We start from the raw sequence: 17,506 nt of genomic DNA, 5'->3' as shown, positions 1-17,506 counted from the left end.
AGTAATGTTTATGGATCAGAGGTCAATTTTTTTAGCTCTGCTGTAAGACCAACTACTGGCTGAGTGGTTGTCTAAACTGTTCATGTTCTTTGTGGATTGATGATGCCCAAGTCACATGATAATTGCATAACCTACCAAATTGCTGGGCTTTATGTTTTTCACTACCCAATTTTCCCTATTTCTTTATGTACTCTAGACTACATTTTATGGAAGCAAATTTATCAGTGTCTTTCTCACAGGAGCTTAAGCTCAGAGACAAGCTCAGACGTTTTTGAGAAAAGACCTTAAGGATTTAATGTTTCATCAGGCATTGGGTACAATGGTCTGTGAGGCACTGGAGGAACCAAATTTTGTTCTGCACTGCAGAAGCTGAATATGAGGGGTGAGCAAAAAAGTGGAGTAAAAATATTTTTATTGCCAAGTATGTTATTTTACCATCCCCCATCTGCATTTTAATCAGTAGGAAAAGTGTCCTGAGGGTAATAGCTAAATCTTTCAAAAAACAGATGAGGAGATGAAAGAAGAGGGTTCTTAATAATAACTATATATTGAGCATTATGGTGTGCCAGACATTGTGCTGAAACCTTTTTGAGATTATCTCGCTAAATCTTCCCCACAAATCTATAAGGTCTGTATTATAATTATGCGTATTTTGTAGATGAGGAAATGGAGGCTGAAGAACTGAGAGTAGTGGCTTGTCCTAGGTTCCCCAGCCAGTAAGTGACAGAGTTAATACCAGTTTATTTTTTTCTATAAGTAGATTCACCATACATCCCAGTTTACATCTTGTATCCTGAGGTAATTAGTAATGGTGTCCCCTTACCATCTCACAAATGAACCGGACAACAAATTTACAGCTGCTCCATCTCAAGAGTTCCCAATCTTGGTACTATTGCTTTTGGGGGCTGGAAAATTCTCTGTTGTGAGGGGCTGTCCTGTGCACTATGGGTGTTTGGCAGCATTGCTGGACTCTACCCTCTAGATGCCAGTAGCCCCCCACCCAAATAACAAACAAAAATGTAACCAGATGTTGCCAAATGTCCCCTGAGGGGCAAAGTTGTTCCTACTTGAGAATTACTGCATCTAAAGCCTATGCTCACAAAAATTTAACTACAGAAGGAAAATACCATCTATTTGCTACAGAACATGTACTATAAGCCTACCTATTACACTAGCTGGCATACACCCTGTACTCAATAAAAGTTAATTTCTTGGGGGCATTATTTGATTTCCCAATTGTAGAGAGGTACAAGGGCTAAACAAACAATGAACAAGATGACTGGAGGGCTCTAGTGATTAAAATTGGTTTGTTGCAATTCTTATTAGAGAAGACTGAAATGGTGTACTGGGAAGTGACCCAGAAACCTCCTGGCTGCCCGTTCTGGTAATATTGTGGAATTTGATTCTTGATTCCATTGGGTGTCATGCCTTAGTAATGAACATAATAGCCAGGGAGACAGCCAGAGAATGATACGGTATGTTTTACACTGCAACCTTCTTCAATCATAATAGCTAATAATAATCAGTGTTCTGTTTTCTCCTACTCTTCTTCTTAGAAATGACCACCATTTCTTTCATACCATCATTTTCCATTTATTAGCAATAACAGAGGAAATACCAATAGCACCAATCAAAAATGAATCCATATGACGTGTTTTATCCTTACAGCTGTAATAACTAGTAACTAACATGGACTGGAAAGCACTTTGCAAATGTAAAAGTGCTGTACAGATGCATTATAATTATCATCATTAATAAATTAGCCCGATTCTCCTAGTATTCAAAAGGCACGTAAGGTCAGATACATGGGTTTCAGTGGGGCAAAATGATTACAACCTACAATGATGTAGCAATGGTTCACATGTGTTAGCAATAAGTTTTACCCCATGCAATCCTGCAGAGCTGAAGTTACACACCCTTCAAAAAATGGGAGAATGAAGCTAAAAGTAGACAAAACAGGTTTGAGGTTTTTTTGAGATTTAATGCTTTTAATAACAGACTCCTACCTCTTTTATGTTAACTTTTAAAAGATAATATAATTAATCAAACTTCTAAATTGTACATTTTAACAAATTAAAATTTCTTATTTAAGGTGACAGTAAATTTTATTATTCTCTATGAGCTGATATTCCAGATATTGTTAGAATTTCAAAGTATTCTGTAACTTCAAAGAGGTCAGATTGGTAACTTTTGTGCTTGCACACCCTCAGGAAATACCTTCAGTATGCATTCCAGAACTGTTACTAGAGAAAAACAGCTTTAACCATTCCCTTGCCAGCAAGAGTCTTGGCAAGAGACAGCTCTTGGCTGACCATAAATAAAATTCCTTGAATCACCAGTATCTTGATTTAAGAAAGAAATTTTACTGTGTCTTTCATACATAAAAGTTGATTAACAATGGTTAAAAAAACTCTACTGCACTTTTTCACAGGTGTACAAAAGGAAATATAATGGAATTACATTCAACAATAAAGCTTAAAGTTCACTCTAGGTAATAGTTGCAGTAACATTCACATACACAAGCACGGAGTAAATATATATCAGGAGTCTTATAATAGCATAGAGCATACATATGGGAGATTGAGCTCAGGTAACATCATAGGTGTTAGCAAGATTAGCAATTCAGAGTGTTATAGAAAAGGAAAACTAAACCAAAGAGAAGGTGTTGGCGATCACACCAAGACAAATCACAGAATTAGAGGATTGGAAAGTCGCTCACTGTATGTATGAGAAAACAACATTTTTCTTCAATTTCTGGGTCTTGATACAGTTGGTTAGAGAAGGTTGTGTATTCAAAGTGCACATAACTGTTTCTTAGAAAACAGAGAGCGAAAGATCCTTTTATTTAGTAATTAATACATGCAAGAGGCAGCCCCAGAGTGACCTGAAAGAGTAAAGCTGTGATTGGCAGGTGGCCGGTATAATACAGATGTTTCAGGCAATTCTCTTAAAGCACTTCTGTAGCAGCAATGATCATTTAAATGGCTGTAGGCTGAATTCTCTTTCGAGGATAGTTTAGGGGAATTGAATTCATCATATTTCTCTTTAAAGATTTATAGTTATAGATTTTCTCTTTTTTAAATAAATCTATCAACAAACAGCATAAAGTGAGGTGCTGGGGTTTTCTTTTGCTTTTGCATATGTGTTGTCGGAAAAGATTCTGACCTTTTCATAACATTGTGTGCAAAAGAATTTTTAATAAAGTGAGCACAAGGACATATGCAGGAAACACATCAGATCTGCTTCTGTTGCCCTGGTTGGCCCCCTGTTAAACACTGAACTATTGGCTTGTAGGTAAAATGCAGGTTTTAGGTATAATGACACCACAGCCAAGAGACTTAGGGATTCCTAAAGCCTTGTCAATGGGGGGAGTTTTGTCTGCTAGAGGGTGGCCACTGCCTCTTCAGTTGTAAGATTTAGAAAGTCTGGTACCTTTTCGTTTCACATTTCCCATTGTTGATTTGCCTTTGTTTCCCAGCCCTCCTAGTCTAATCTGGCCCATCCCAGCCAACATATTCCCCGGTGGCCACACATACCCAGTGGCCACAGACACTCAAGCTGCTCAATCTCAAAACCTTTCAGCCTGCCCTGAAAGTGTCATCAAGACAGGATCCCCGGAGCACAGGGCAGAGAGTCCAACCTCTCACTGGCGGGGCTGGGAAGCCTCTCCTTTGTGGCGGAGGAGAAAGGAGACTTGGGTCTGCTTTTTAGGTTCTGAAAACAAGCCAGAGTGGAGAGAGAGAGTTAACACCAGACTTAGTAAAGCTTTTAAGACAAAACTTGTTAAATGTGATCTAGACAGACATAGGGAACTTTCTGCAGATTTCTGAGGTCTATAAGAAAGGGCTCACGTGGATAGGAAAAGGGAGTAGGGAGTTGCTACATGGGAGAGATTTGCCATTATTACAAAAACTGGCTAAGTGGCTTGTTTCCATTAGATGACCTCACTGGTCACTGTTGTCAGTCGTGCTGTTCCCTTTCTCTTTTTTCTCCTGGGTCTTGTTACCCTTCTTCTTTTTCTTCTTTTTCTTGGTCTCCTCCTTTTTGCCGAAGGTTATGAAGTCACTTTTGTCAATTTGGCTGTTAGTAGGCTCCTGCCGGATGGAGATGATTGCAGGAGATCCTGGGATAATGAATTTGTCTGGCAACTCACCGGGACCAGATTGTTTGGGGTTGCCTGGTCCGTATTTAAAGGTCCAGCTGTTGCTGTTGACACCAGCACCGACTGGAGGGGACACCTCTCCTGCCTCTGGTTCTGCAAGACAAACCATCACAAGTCAGTCACAGAGTCAACATATGCTTTCCATATGCCACACCAGGAGCCTGAACACAGGAGAGGCTGCACAGATGGTCATGGCTCCCATGAAATCGTGAGTTATTTCTTCAAGCCTAGGGCAAGGCCAATGTTTGGAAACGATTTTTTTCACCAGAGGGTCCAGAAATCTACGTTTCTAGTAACATATTTTTGGTTCTTTGTGAAGAATTTTCTAAAGAATATCTGGTTGTGATTACCCTGCCTGGGAGTGGGGCAGGAAATGTACTGGATTAAAGCAGAATATGCGATAAAGTACCTAGGAATAAATTTAACCAAGAAGATGAAAGACCTGTACACTGGAAACTTTGTGACATTTATGAAAGAAGTTGAAGGAGATAGAAACAAATGGAAAGATATTCCATGCTCATGGATTGGAAGAATTAATATTGTTAAAATGCCCATACTACCCAAAGCAATCTATAGATCCAATGCAATCCTTATCAAAATTCCAATGGCATTTTTCACAGAAATAGAACAAACAATACTAAAATTTGTATGGAACCACAAAAGAACCCAGTAGCCAAAGCATTTTTTAATTTTATTTTTTAGATTTATTTATTTATGCATGCATGCATGCATGCCACATGGCATGTGGGATCTTAATTACCCTACCAGGGATCAAACCTGTGCCCTCTGCAGTGGAAGCATGAAGTCTTAACCATTGGACCACCAGAGAAGCCCCAGCCAAAGAATTCTTGAGAAAGAAGAACAAAGCTGGAGGCACCAAGCTTCTAAACTATATTACAAAGCTATAGTAATCAAAACAGTATGGCATAAAAAGACACACAAATCATGGAAGAGAATACAGAGCCCAAAAATAAACTCATGCAAAAATGGTCAGTTAATTTATGGCAAACAAGCCAAGAACATACAATGGGAAAAGGACAGTGTCTTCAATAAATGATGTTAGAAGAAATGGACAGCCACATATAAGAGAATGAAACTGGGCCTCTATCTTACACCACACACAAAAATTAACTCAAAATGGGTTACAAACTTGAACATAAGACCTGAAACCATAGAACTCCTAGAAGAGATCATAAGCAGTAAGCTCTTTACCATCAGTCTTAGCAATGATTTTTTTGAATCTGATAACAAAAGCAACAAAAGCAAAAATAAACAAATGATACTACATCAAACTAAAAAGCTGCTGCACAAAGAAGGAAACCAATGAAATGAAAAGGCAACCTACAGAATGGGAGAAAATATTTTCAAATCCTATATCTGATAAGGGGTTAGTATCCAAAATATATAAAGAAGTCATAGAATTCAGTATTAAAAAAACTCCAAACAATCTGATTGAAAAATGGAAAGAAGATCTGAATAGACATTTTTCCAAAGAAGACATACAGATGGCCAACAGGTATGTGAAAAGGTGCTCAATGTCACTAATCATCAGAGAAATACAAATCAAAACCACAATGAGCTATCACCTCACACCTGTTAGAATGGCTGTTAACAAAAAAACTAGAAATAGAAAGTGTTGGTGAGGGTATGGAGAAAAGGGATTCCTTGTCCACTGTTGGTGGGAATGTAAATTGGTGTAGCCACTATGGAAAAGAGTATGGAGGTTCCTCAAAATATTAAAAATAGAGCTAGCATATGATCCAGCAATTCCACTTCTGGGTATGTATCCAAAGAAAGCAAAAACACTATCTTGAAAAGATATACGTACCCCCATGTTCACTGCAGCATTATTTACAATAGCAAAGATATGGAAGCAATTTAAGTGTTCATCGATGGATGAATGGATAAAGAAAATGTGATACACACACACACACACACACACAGCTGAATTTTATATATATATATAATTCAGCCATAAAAAAGAATGACATCTTGCCATTTGTGACAACATGAGTGGACCTCAAGGGCATTATGCTAAGTGAAATGTCAATATTTAAATATTTGACAAAATAACACCGAGAAAGACAAATACCACATGATCTCACTTATATGTGGAATCTAAAAAAACAAACAAAAAAACAAGCTTATAGATACAGAAAACAGATTGGTGGTTGCTAGATGGTGGTGGTGGTAGTGAAGGGTGCCAAAAGGTACAGACTTACAGTTATAAAATAAATAAGTCATGGGATGTAATGTACAGTACGGTAACTACAGTTAATAATACTGTATTGCATATTTGAAAGCTGCTAAGAGAATAGATCTTAAAAGTTCTCATCATAATAAAAAAATTTTTTTGTAACTATATATAGTGAGAGATGTTAGCTAGTCTTATTGTGATAATTTTACTATGTATACAAATAGTAAATCATGTTGTACACCTGGAACTATTATGTGTCAATTATATCTCAATTAAAAATAAAAGGTAAGATATACATAGGTACATGTAAAGTATTATAGGACCGAGAGGCAAAAATTATTAACTACACTTGAGAAAGTCAATTGAGATTCCAAGAGAGGTGAAATTTATGCTGAGACTTGAGAAAATGATTATGCATCCACAGGGGTTTCCAGTGCAAGACTTTCCCAAGAGTCTAGTTGGAAGACACACCATAAAGTACACCAATGACTTCTAGAAGAGTAGAGGTCAGAGCTAGAGAAGAAGAGTAATGGTCTGTCTGAGCGAAGTGATCCCAGTGGCCATGACATTGAAACCTTTTGGCATCACAGCAGTGTTCGGTGGAGCCATGGAAAGTTCTGCCAGATAAACAGTTTACGTTTGATTGTAGTTTGGGATTCTCTACATTTGCTACTTCCATCTCCTTACCTTCCACCACTTCTCAATCTCCTCTAATTTGGTACCCTTGAGCACTACTTTTCTAACATTGTTCATGGCAAGCTCACTGATTATATTACTTCCAAAGCCAGTGGTCACATTTTAGTCTTCATCTTATTGAACTTCTCAGCAGCATTAGTAATCCCCTTCTTGAAACACTTATTTTTTTATGAGTTCCATATCAAACCATTCTCCTGACCACTCTCTCTGGCTGTTCTTTGTCAGTTTCCTCGCAGGATCCTCTTTACCTATGTATTGCAGCTTCCCTGGGTTTGGCTCTAGACCTTTTCTTCTTCTTTCTCTTCACTCTCTCCTTTTGGAATCTCAGCCTGTCCATGGGTAAACATACCATCTAAATATGCTGATGAGATACAAATGTATACTTAAAGCCCATAGGTCTCTCCAATCTCATGTATCCAACTGCCTATCTGGTATCTCCTCTTGGTAGTCTCATGGGCAACTCACACTGAAGGAATCTGAAATCAAACTCATGATTCCTCTCCTCTATTCCCTTCTAAATCTCTCATCTCAATCGATGATATGCCATTCACTCCAATGCTCAAGGCAGAAGCTTCAGAGCCATTATTCATTTTTCTCTAATTCTTCATTTATAATATACCAACACCTGTCATTTCAGCCTCCTAAACATATCTAGACTTTGTCCTCTTCTCCCCATTTTCACTGCTGCTACCTTTTTTCAGGACACGATTATCTTGTATGTGAATTACAACAATAGCCTCTTCCTTGTTCAGCCTGCTTCTACTTTTGCCTCTCTCTAACCTTCCACACATAGCCAGAGTCATCTTTATTCCTTAAAGTCTTTCTCCGTTTTTAAAATACTGAAGTATAACATGCACACAGTAAAAATCCTTTAAAAAATAGAAATTATTTTATATCACTCCCCTTGCTCAAAATTATTTGAAGGTTTTCTATTGCCTTGAGAGGAAAAAAAAAAATCAAACTCCTTAACATGGTATACAAAGCCCTTCAATAGCCTGTTATCTTTTATTCTCCAATTTCACCTACAAGTGTCTCTCTTACCACTATCCTCCAGCCACACAGGTTTTCTTTCAATTCCTCAACACCCCTTGGGATTGTTTTTGCCTCAAAATCTGTACACACACGGTTTCTTTTTGCCTAGAATGGTCTCCCCTTCATGCTTAGCATGACTCCTCATTCTTCAAGTCTGTGCTTAATTGAAACCTCTTCAGAGAGGCATTCTATGACCATCCTAGCCAAGCAGCACCCCCTTCACCTCTATCTCTATCACTGTAAGGTCCAGAGAAGCAGAAAATATGTATTTATTTTTGAATGTTTAAAAAATTTTTTACTGGAGTACAGTTGATTTACAGTGTTGTGTTTCAGGTGTATGGCAAAGTGAATCAGTTATACATACACATATATCCACTCATTTTTTTTTTAGATTCTTTTCCCATATACGCCAGAGTATTGAGTACGTTCCCTGTGCTATACAGCAGGTTCTTTTTAGTAATCTATTCTATAAGAAAATATATCTGTTTTATTCACCAATGTGTAGCCAGTGTCTAGCACAATTCCTGGCCCATAACAGGTGTTTGATAAATACTTGCTGGATGGATGAATGAAAGGACTGATGTGAGAAATGGAAGTGGTGCCCACTCCTTAGCAGATCAAATACGTTTCCATTGCCGCACTTTGGAGTCCCTAAAGACAACCAGGAAATGCATGTGAAGTGCTGAGGCTGACTCCAGCACAATGAAAGAGCTCAATAAATGGAATCACACATGGGCAACTATACATGGCGTAGCTCTCAGGGCTAGGACGGCAGGGTAAGGATATTGCAAATTTAGTCCAAATACCAGCAGACTGTAGGGAAAGGGAGTAAGAGAGTTTCTTTTCTCTCATAAACCCCTTTGCTACACCACGCTTCCCCTGGCAGAGCTGACACTATAGCTCTTTGGACATAGGGCTATAGATATTTTTTCTCTGAGACTGATTTCTTTGATTCCTCTAAGATAGTCAAATCTGCAATTGACCTCAGCTAGAATCTGCCTGTTGACCTTTCAAATACAGGCCCTGCCCCTGAGAGACTGAGACAAAAGGGAGAAATGCAATTAAAAGCCTCTGACTTGGCATCTAGGAGAACTGGGTTTCAACACCACTCTGTAGTCCTTTAGTTGCTCTCACAGAGTCCAGGATGGAAATTTTTCTGACCACAGCCAGGACTCTGTATGAGGCCTTTAGGACTGTCATCTGGAGATGCAGAGTTCAGAGATATTTTTATCTTGCAGAGTTAAATGACCTTAATGGCCGTGCCTATAGGCGGAGGGAGCCTCTCACAGCAGGATCCCTAAGAGTTGATGAGTTCTTTTACATGTCACTGAGCTTCTTGGGCCTTGGCTGGGAGTCTGGGTTGGGTCTGATTCAGCCTCCACTCCAAGAAGAATTCAGGTGCCTCCTCCTCATATTCAGCTCCTGCAGAGCAGAACAAGATCTGGTTTCCCCAGTGCCTCCCGGATCCTTGTACCCAACCTGTTCTGGCTGATGTGTGTGCGAACATCTCTGAGGGTTCATTCAGGTGAAGTAATATCTTAAGGCTGTGACAAACAACGTTTACTGACCTCCTAAATCTGAGTCCCTTTTGGCCAAGAGCACTGAAGCCCTTGGCCTGCTTCGCTTATAGAATGCTGTGACTTTGGGGCAGAATCAAGGAGATACTCCTTGATGAGAGTATCTCATGAGAAAGATGAAAAAGGAAGATGAGGAAAAGATGAGAAAGGAAGATGAACCTTTTCTACCCCTAACCCCAGCCCAGGGCCAGTCTCAGGTCAATCAAGGGAATGTTTCTTCTTTCAGTGCTGTCTCCCTCTCCTGCTCCTGGGACCTCCCACAGGTCCCCTCCCCTCTGCTCCCAGGGACCCAGCTCACTGGCTCACAAAGACAAGACTGAGATGCAGCCATGACCCAAATGAATGGATCTATTACAGCCTGGAAAGAGGACTTCTGAGAGACATCAAGTGGCGGAGGATCAGCCCTTCCCTGACATTCAGATTACAACCCAATGGAATTTGAAAGTTTAATACAGTATGATCATAATTATAGTAAAAGGTTTTGCCTTTTTTTTTTTAATTGGCTGATTTCTCCACAGTAGGTATACATGTAAAAATATGAACAACATACACTTCTTGTTTTACAAAGGCATACAGATCTACAGCTTTAAAAACTGCCCTATGGGGGTAGCTGACCACTTCACCTAATCCAATAACTCACTTTAGGCACTTCCCTTAGACACTGCCCAGGGTATTTTGGGCAACATTCCCTACTTTCTTCTTTCATTCTAAACGAACTCTGGATGGAGTTTAGCCTCAGTGACTGGGAACAATTGAGCTGGAGGCTTTGCCAGTGCAGATGCCAGGGAAGGTCCTGAAGATTGTGAAGCAAATGCCAGACTTGTAAACCTACCCCCAACCCCTATTCTAATCTGCTCCTGACGATCAGCTAAGGCCAGGAGAGGTTTATCTGATTTACACAGACTTCCCCTAACGAAACAACCCACAGTCATTTTGACCAAGAATAGTACTTTCAGGAAAGTTTTTAGAGGGGCAAGCCTGGAGAATGTTGGAGGATTTTTAATCTTCTTTTCCTCTCTTCCTCTCGCTTTGCTCTTCTGAACTTGAGGGCTTGCCCTGGTTCTATCACTTAATGGTACACAGTCCTGGGCAATTTACATACACCACTCTGAGCCTCAGTTGCCTCAGGCATAAAATGGAGGTGATCACCTTCCTGTCTTCATCAGGGTTATGAATTAGTTAACATTTACTCTGCCTTCCTATGTGCTAGGCACTGGGCTAAGCAGATCTGCATATGCTATACAATTTTTACTCCTCACAAGAACCATAGGAAGTAGATATTGCCAATATCCATGTCTGCTTTATAGATATGTTGGTTTTATAAATGAAGAGACTGAGGACCAATCGTCACAGGGTTACTAACTGGGGGAGTCTGGGACTCAAATCTAGGTAGTCTCACTCCAGTTACGAACGAGACCCACATTCTGGGCTGTATATGAAGGCCCTTTGAAAACCCTGAAGCATTATACAAATATAGCAATGGCTCTGGCTATATCTGTTTAGTCATCATTTGGGAGACGGCGATGCAGGCAGGAGCCTCTAAGAAAGAATCAATAGAAAGAAGTGTGGAGGTGGGGGGAGGGGTGGGGCTGCGGGAGTGAGTGCTCAGCTCTGGAAAATCGCAGCCCAGCCGGCAGGTTGCAGCCCTCCCCTTCGCTTCCCATTCATCCCTTTGTTACCATCTCTGGGATTCTGGTGCTGAGGTTAATAAAGAGCTTCCAGAAAACCCATCATTTTGATTAAAGCGGGGGACCATCTTGCCAGACAGCACTCTGGAGCCTGCCTACCGCCCACTCCGCTAGGTTCGTGCAGCCAGCAAAGGCTATTAAATGATTACAGCCGTTTCCGGCCCCACCAGACAGCTCCCCTGGACTGCTTGTTCTCCGGCGCGGGCTGCTGCTTCTGCTGCTGCCTCTGGCCGCGCAGGGGAGGGTTAGGGCACGGAAGGCTGTGCAGATTCTGGGTTTGCAAGTGAACACCCAGGCTTTCTGCACAGGGACACCTCGCTTCTCCTGGACTCCTTTCCCACCCCGCCAGCCACTGCGGCCCTTCAAGCAGCTCCAATTTCATTTGAGCCTTCTGTGGCTTTGAGCAACCATTTCTTCTGTGTGTGTGTGTCTCTCTCTCTGTCTCTCCCTCTCTTTCTCTACCAGAACTTGGCAGATTGTAGAATTATACACGCTCAGACCAAAACGCAAAAAGCATCTGCCATCAAACCCACTGAAAGACCAGGATGTAAAACATATCTCGCTCCCTCCCCACCCCCTATCCCACCATCTGTATGGTTTGTGGACTGCTTGGACAAGCTCCGCCTCCTCTCCCTCACTCGATCCTTTATGAACTGGGCAAAGTAAATCTGAGTAATTACAGCCCACAAAACACAGGAGAATGATGGCTGGAAACCCAAATCCTGTCCAGGATCAGAGACAGGGAAAGAAAGCTAAAACCACCTGGACATTTCCCCACTGCTTCTTAGTCCTTCAGTTGACAGTGGAAAGAATTTTCCATGGAAACAGGGGAATGTAAAAATATACTCCCTGTTCTCTTTAAGACTTTAGGCCCTATAATCAGAATACTAGGCTTAAATCTGGCTACATCATGTAAATTACGTGATGTTTAGCAAATTAATTATCTCTGGGCCTCAGTTTTCATGTGTAAAGGAATAATACCATCCACCTCATAGGGTTGTTACAGGATTAAATGTAATTATCCTTAGAGAGCATATAACACAGTGCCTAACATAAAGTAAAAGCTCACCACATTTTACCTGTTAGTAAGATCAGAGTAGCAGAAGATTCACTAGTTTAAGGAATATCAATCGATTGCTTATTATGGGCCGGGTACTTTCTTAGGCACTTTATTAAACACTTTGCATATACATACATTATATATATATATATATATATATATATAAAATAAAAAATATATATTTTTAAGATTTCCATTTTATAGATAAGGAAAGTAAAGGCTTAAATTACCACAAGATTGTCTGCCCTGAATCAAACAGTGATTTGGTAATAAAGCTGAAAAATTATTCTTGTACTGACTCCTCAGCTCAATATTAGAATTACGACTTTTTTTTACTTCTATTGAAGCCTTGGGGATGGGAGAGAAGACAGAGCTGAGCTGATTCACAGGCCTAGCATCCTGATCCCTACAGTAGCTGGGAAGGGATGGTGTGTGTGTGTGTGATCAGAAGGTAGGCTTGGTGATGGGGAACTAATCCGATAGCCACTCCCCAGAGGCTGCCACTTCTGGGTGTTTCACCCGCTTAGGGTGGGCTGAGTGAGCTGGAAGAAGACTGTGTGGCTGTTTGGTGCCTCAGGCCACAGCTGGGCTAATTTTCAGTAATCTTGAAGCGGAAGAGATAAAAACAGTGGCATATTTTTAAAGCCACAGCTCTTGCTTTGTGCCCAAAATAACTCTGCCATTTCTAGGTTGACTATAAAGACACCACGTGCTGAGAACCCAGATTCAAAAATTGGAATGGCTGGTCTCAAATCTTCCTAGCTCTCCACAGCCAGCTAAAAAAACAAAATAAAATAACATTTATTCTTTCTGTGACCCCGTCACCTAGGAGGGCTCGGGCTGCATGGTTTTCTCTACCTTATTTTCTCTACCTTATTTCTCTACCTACTCGTCACTAAAGTCCTCCAGGGTCTTGGGAGGGCAATTTCTTCTTACAATGTCCCCTGCCCCAGCTGCTGTTATAAGCTGGGGTAGCAGAATGCTTAAAATGAACGTTTGGGGGTCACACATTTTGAGTTGGATCTCAGCCTTAGCACTTATTTGTTGTGTAACCTTGAGCAAGTCACTCGGCCTCTCAGTATTCTTTCACATGTAAAACAAAGATAACAATATCCATCTAATGGGATTGCGATCATTAAAAAGAGACAATGCTCATAAATCACACAGAATAACATTTGGCATGCAGAAGCCGACATAGAGGATACGTATTATTACTACGCGGTAGTCCTCTAAGGAACCTGACTCCTCTAACAACTGATTCCTGGTTGCAGTACTTCCAGAAACTATTTTCCAGGGGCCCTCCTCCCACCAGGCTCTGCCCCTCCCAGGGATCATTAAAACTGGCTAGCTGTGAGTCTTCCAGCTTAGAAACAGTTGCTAGGTAGGGAGCCATGCTCCAGAGCCCTCAGAAACACGCAGGAAGGAGGCAGCTCAGGCAAGGTGGACAGCACCCTGGATTAGGTATCAAAAGCCATGGGTTCAAACTGCAGCTCCACAATTCCGCTTACTAGTCTTTTCTACTGCAGCGTTTGGGTGACAGTGACTTGTAGTTTCTTTATCTGTAAAATGGATATAGTAGCTACCTCCCAGAGGCATTGTTATCCATTCAACTAAATTTATTTATTATGTACAATAAATCAGACATGGTGCTAGGAATTAGGGTATAGGGTTATGAAGAATACTTGGACAGGTACCCTGCCCTCAAAGAGTTACAGTGTAGAAAAAGACAAGTAAATGAATAAACAAGGTAGAGAAACTCTGACATCTTTATGGCTTTAAACTCTCTAGAGAGTGTGTGCAGAGGTTAAGAGCACAAGAGCCTTGCTTCAGATCCTGGCCCCAACATTTACTAGACAGATGTGTGACCTTACTTAACCCTAGGTGTCTCAGTTTCCTAAGCATTAAAATGGGTATAAGAATAGACTTACTCTGTGGGTGGTTATACAGATTAAAGGAGTTAATACATGTAAAGTGTTTAGAACAATACTTGGCTTGAGTGCACAAAACATAGTTTAAGTGCTCAATGCAGGTGAGCTATTACTGTTATTATTCACAAGTAAATTCTCTCCTTTCCCTGCTCCAGTATTCTCAACCCTGAGGGCTAAGTCCCTTGAAGATGGTGTCACTGAGTTTAAGTGACAGAGAGGTGGGGGATAGAGGGAGTGTATAACAAGTGCAGTCAACCCCAGATAAGAGAGCACCAATTTGATATGTTCATACCCTATAACCAATAATCCCACTTCTGAAAATTTATTCTATATAATACTAGGAGCGCAAAATATATATGTATAAGAATGTGGGGGGCTTCCCTGGTGGCGCAGTGGTTGAGAGTCCGCCTGCCGATGCAGGGGACACGGGTTCGTGCCCCGGTGTGGGAGGATCCCACATGCCGCGGAGCGGCTGGGCCCGTGAGCCATGGCCGCTGAGCCTGCGCGTCCGGAGCCTGTGCTCCGTAACGGGAGAGGCCACAACAGTGAGAGGCCCGCGTACCGCAAAAAAAAAAAAAAAAAAAAAAAAGAATGTGGGGACTTCCTGGTGGTCCAGTGGGTAAGACTCCATGCTCCCAATGCAGGGGGCCCGGGATCAATCCCTGGTTGGGGAACTAGGTCTCGCATGCGCATGCACGCCGCAACTAAGAGATTCCTCATGCAGCAGCTAAAGATCCCGTGTGCCGCAACAAAGACCAGGCACAGCCTAAATAAATAAATATTTAAATAATAAAAAAAAAGAATGTGTAAGTTGTTTAAAAAACGAATAGGGACTTCCCTGGTGGTCCAGTGGTTAAGAATCTGCCTTCCAATGCAGGGAACGTGGGGCGATCTCTGGTCAGGGAACGAAGATCCCACATGCCGCGGGGAAACTAAACCTGCCTGTCACAATTAGAGAGCCCGCACACCGCAACTACTGAGCCTGTGTGCCGCCTCTCAACTAGAGAGAGGCCCGCGTGCCACAAGGAAGAGCCTGCGTGCCACAACGAAAGATACTGCATGCCGCAACTAAGACCTGATGCAGCCAAACAAATATTTTTTAAAAACCATATATACCAATGGAAAACTGGATAAATAACATAATATAGACATACAACACTGTATGCCCTTATTAAAGAAGAATGAGGCAGGTCTACATGTAGTGACTTGGAAAGGTATTTGTTAAAAAATAAAAACAAGCTATATACTAATATGCATGATATTATCCCATTTTGCTTTTTGAAAGCCTACATATTTTTAATAGACATAGAAAAAACATTCATACATCAATTACATAATTAAAAATTAATTTGAAAAATATTTGGAAGAGTGAACCCTGGTGTAAACTCTGGACTCGGGGTGACAGTGATGTGTCAGCATAGATTCATCAACTGTAACAAATGCACGCTCTGGTGCTGGTTAACAATAGTGGTGGAGCCTGGGCAGGTGTGAGGACAGGAGCTTACGGGAACTCTCTGTACTTTCCACTCAATTTTGCTATGAACCGAAAACTGCTCTAAAGAAACAAAGTTTATTAATTAAAAAATATATTTGAAGCATACAGACAAAACTGTTAATGGTGGTTGCCTCACTAAAGGGGAGTGGAACGGAGGAAAACTTGAATATTTTCACATAAATGATGCTGTACTGTTTAATATTTACATCAACAATGTAACTGCGTATTATTTTATAATACAGTACTTTAAACTTTACAGTACAAAAAATCTGGGGAATACACACTAAGCTCTTGGTAGTGGATGACTGAAGTAAGGGAGGAAGGTGCTACCCATTTTTTAAATTAATTAATTATGGGCTTCCCTGGTGGCACAGTTGTTGAGAGTCCGCCTGCCAATGCAGGGGATACAGGTTTGTGCCCCGGTCCGAGAGGATCCCACATGCCGCGGAGCGGCTGGGTCCGTGAGCCATGGCCACTGAGCCTGCGCGTCCAGAGCCTGTGCTCCACAACAGGAGAGGCCACAACAGTGAGAGGTCCGCATACTGCAAAAAAAAAAAAAAAAAAAAAAAACTAGCTCAAAAACTAGCTGAGGCAAAATGTCACTGCCCCAGGTAGCCTGCACCCAGGACCAGCTACATAATTTGCAGGGTCCACTACAAAATGAAAATGGGGGGGCCCCTTGTAAAAAATGATTAAGAACTTCAAGGCGGTGAGAGCATAGTATTAAACCAAACAGGGCATTTTCCAAGTGGCAGGTCCCATGGAGCAGCCTTGCCTGGACCCCAGAGCCCACCGCCGGGCTCCTCCTTCAGTACCGCAACCTGACAGTGACTCTTCACAGTGGTCTCACCCTGCCTGTCCCACCTGAAACTGGGTGAGGCATCACCATGTCACTCAGTGAGAGCACTGCATCTGGTTTTCGTTAGGTTTTCACATTTTCTCTTCTCTGTCTTCCCCCCCACCCTGTACTTTGTCACAATCTGCTCTTCTTAAGATTTAGCAGCAATCCCAGGCTCTCCGTTGCTGTGTCCCTTTGCAGCCTTGAGCAACCATTTCTAGACAAACCGTGATATCTCTGCACTGAGGGTGTAAAACGGAGGTGCTGTCAGAATACTGCAGGGAGGAAGGCAGGAGAATGAGTGTCGCCGGGGAGAACCCTCTCCACCACCACCACCCTACGACTCTGTGGACCCTAAGACCATTCCATTTCATCTAGCAAAGACGTTGTGAATCCTATACACTATGTGCCAAGTATTGTGCTAAGTGCCAGGTGTATTAAACTGAGAAAATAGTAGCGTGAGCTAAGCATTTCACAGGCATCATCTCACTTAATCCTTACAGCAGCCTGCAGTCTTTCCTTTTATACACATTAATAAATCTGAGGCACAAGGATGAAGCTGTACCACAGGGAGCTGAGGTACTGTGCAATGCCATGCTACCTCCCTTAAAAAGCTAACACAGGCAAAGTTTAAACAAGCCTTCCCTTCACGCTCCACATTTTCTTAGACACGATCAAACCAAGTCCAGCAGAGTTACCTAAGAACATTTCCAAGGCCACGCCTTTTTACAAAAATGCTGCATTCATCACCCTCTTGGTCCCACATTTCTAGACACTCAACATTTCTAATCCCTGATTTAGGTGGAGGAAAACACTAGGTTGATAGCTTATGA

The 17,506-nt window shown here is 41.5% G+C and overlaps 1 protein-coding gene across 3 annotated transcripts in view; it reads right to left on the bottom strand.

Moving 5' to 3' along the window:
- Positions 1–1,572: 1,572 nt before the first annotated feature.
- LOC136120649 (protocadherin alpha-C2) overlaps positions 1,573–17,506 on the bottom strand; it is a 108,189-nt gene continuing 92,255 nt past the window's right edge. For all 3 annotated transcript variants that reach the window (XM_065874171.1, XM_065874169.1, XM_065874168.1), the window contains one exon: positions 1,573–4,255. In XM_065874171.1, the coding sequence (XP_065730243.1) occupies positions 3,945–4,255 (311 nt within the window). In that variant the 3' untranslated portion in view covers positions 1,573–3,944. The remainder of the gene's footprint in view (positions 4,256–17,506) is intronic.

The sequence above is a fragment of the Phocoena phocoena genome, chromosome 3 (genome assembly GCF_963924675.1).
Source record: "Phocoena phocoena chromosome 3, mPhoPho1.1, whole genome shotgun sequence".
Taxonomy (NCBI): domain Eukaryota; kingdom Metazoa; phylum Chordata; class Mammalia; order Artiodactyla; family Phocoenidae; genus Phocoena; species Phocoena phocoena.
This window is presented reverse-complemented; position numbering and strand designations above follow the sequence as displayed.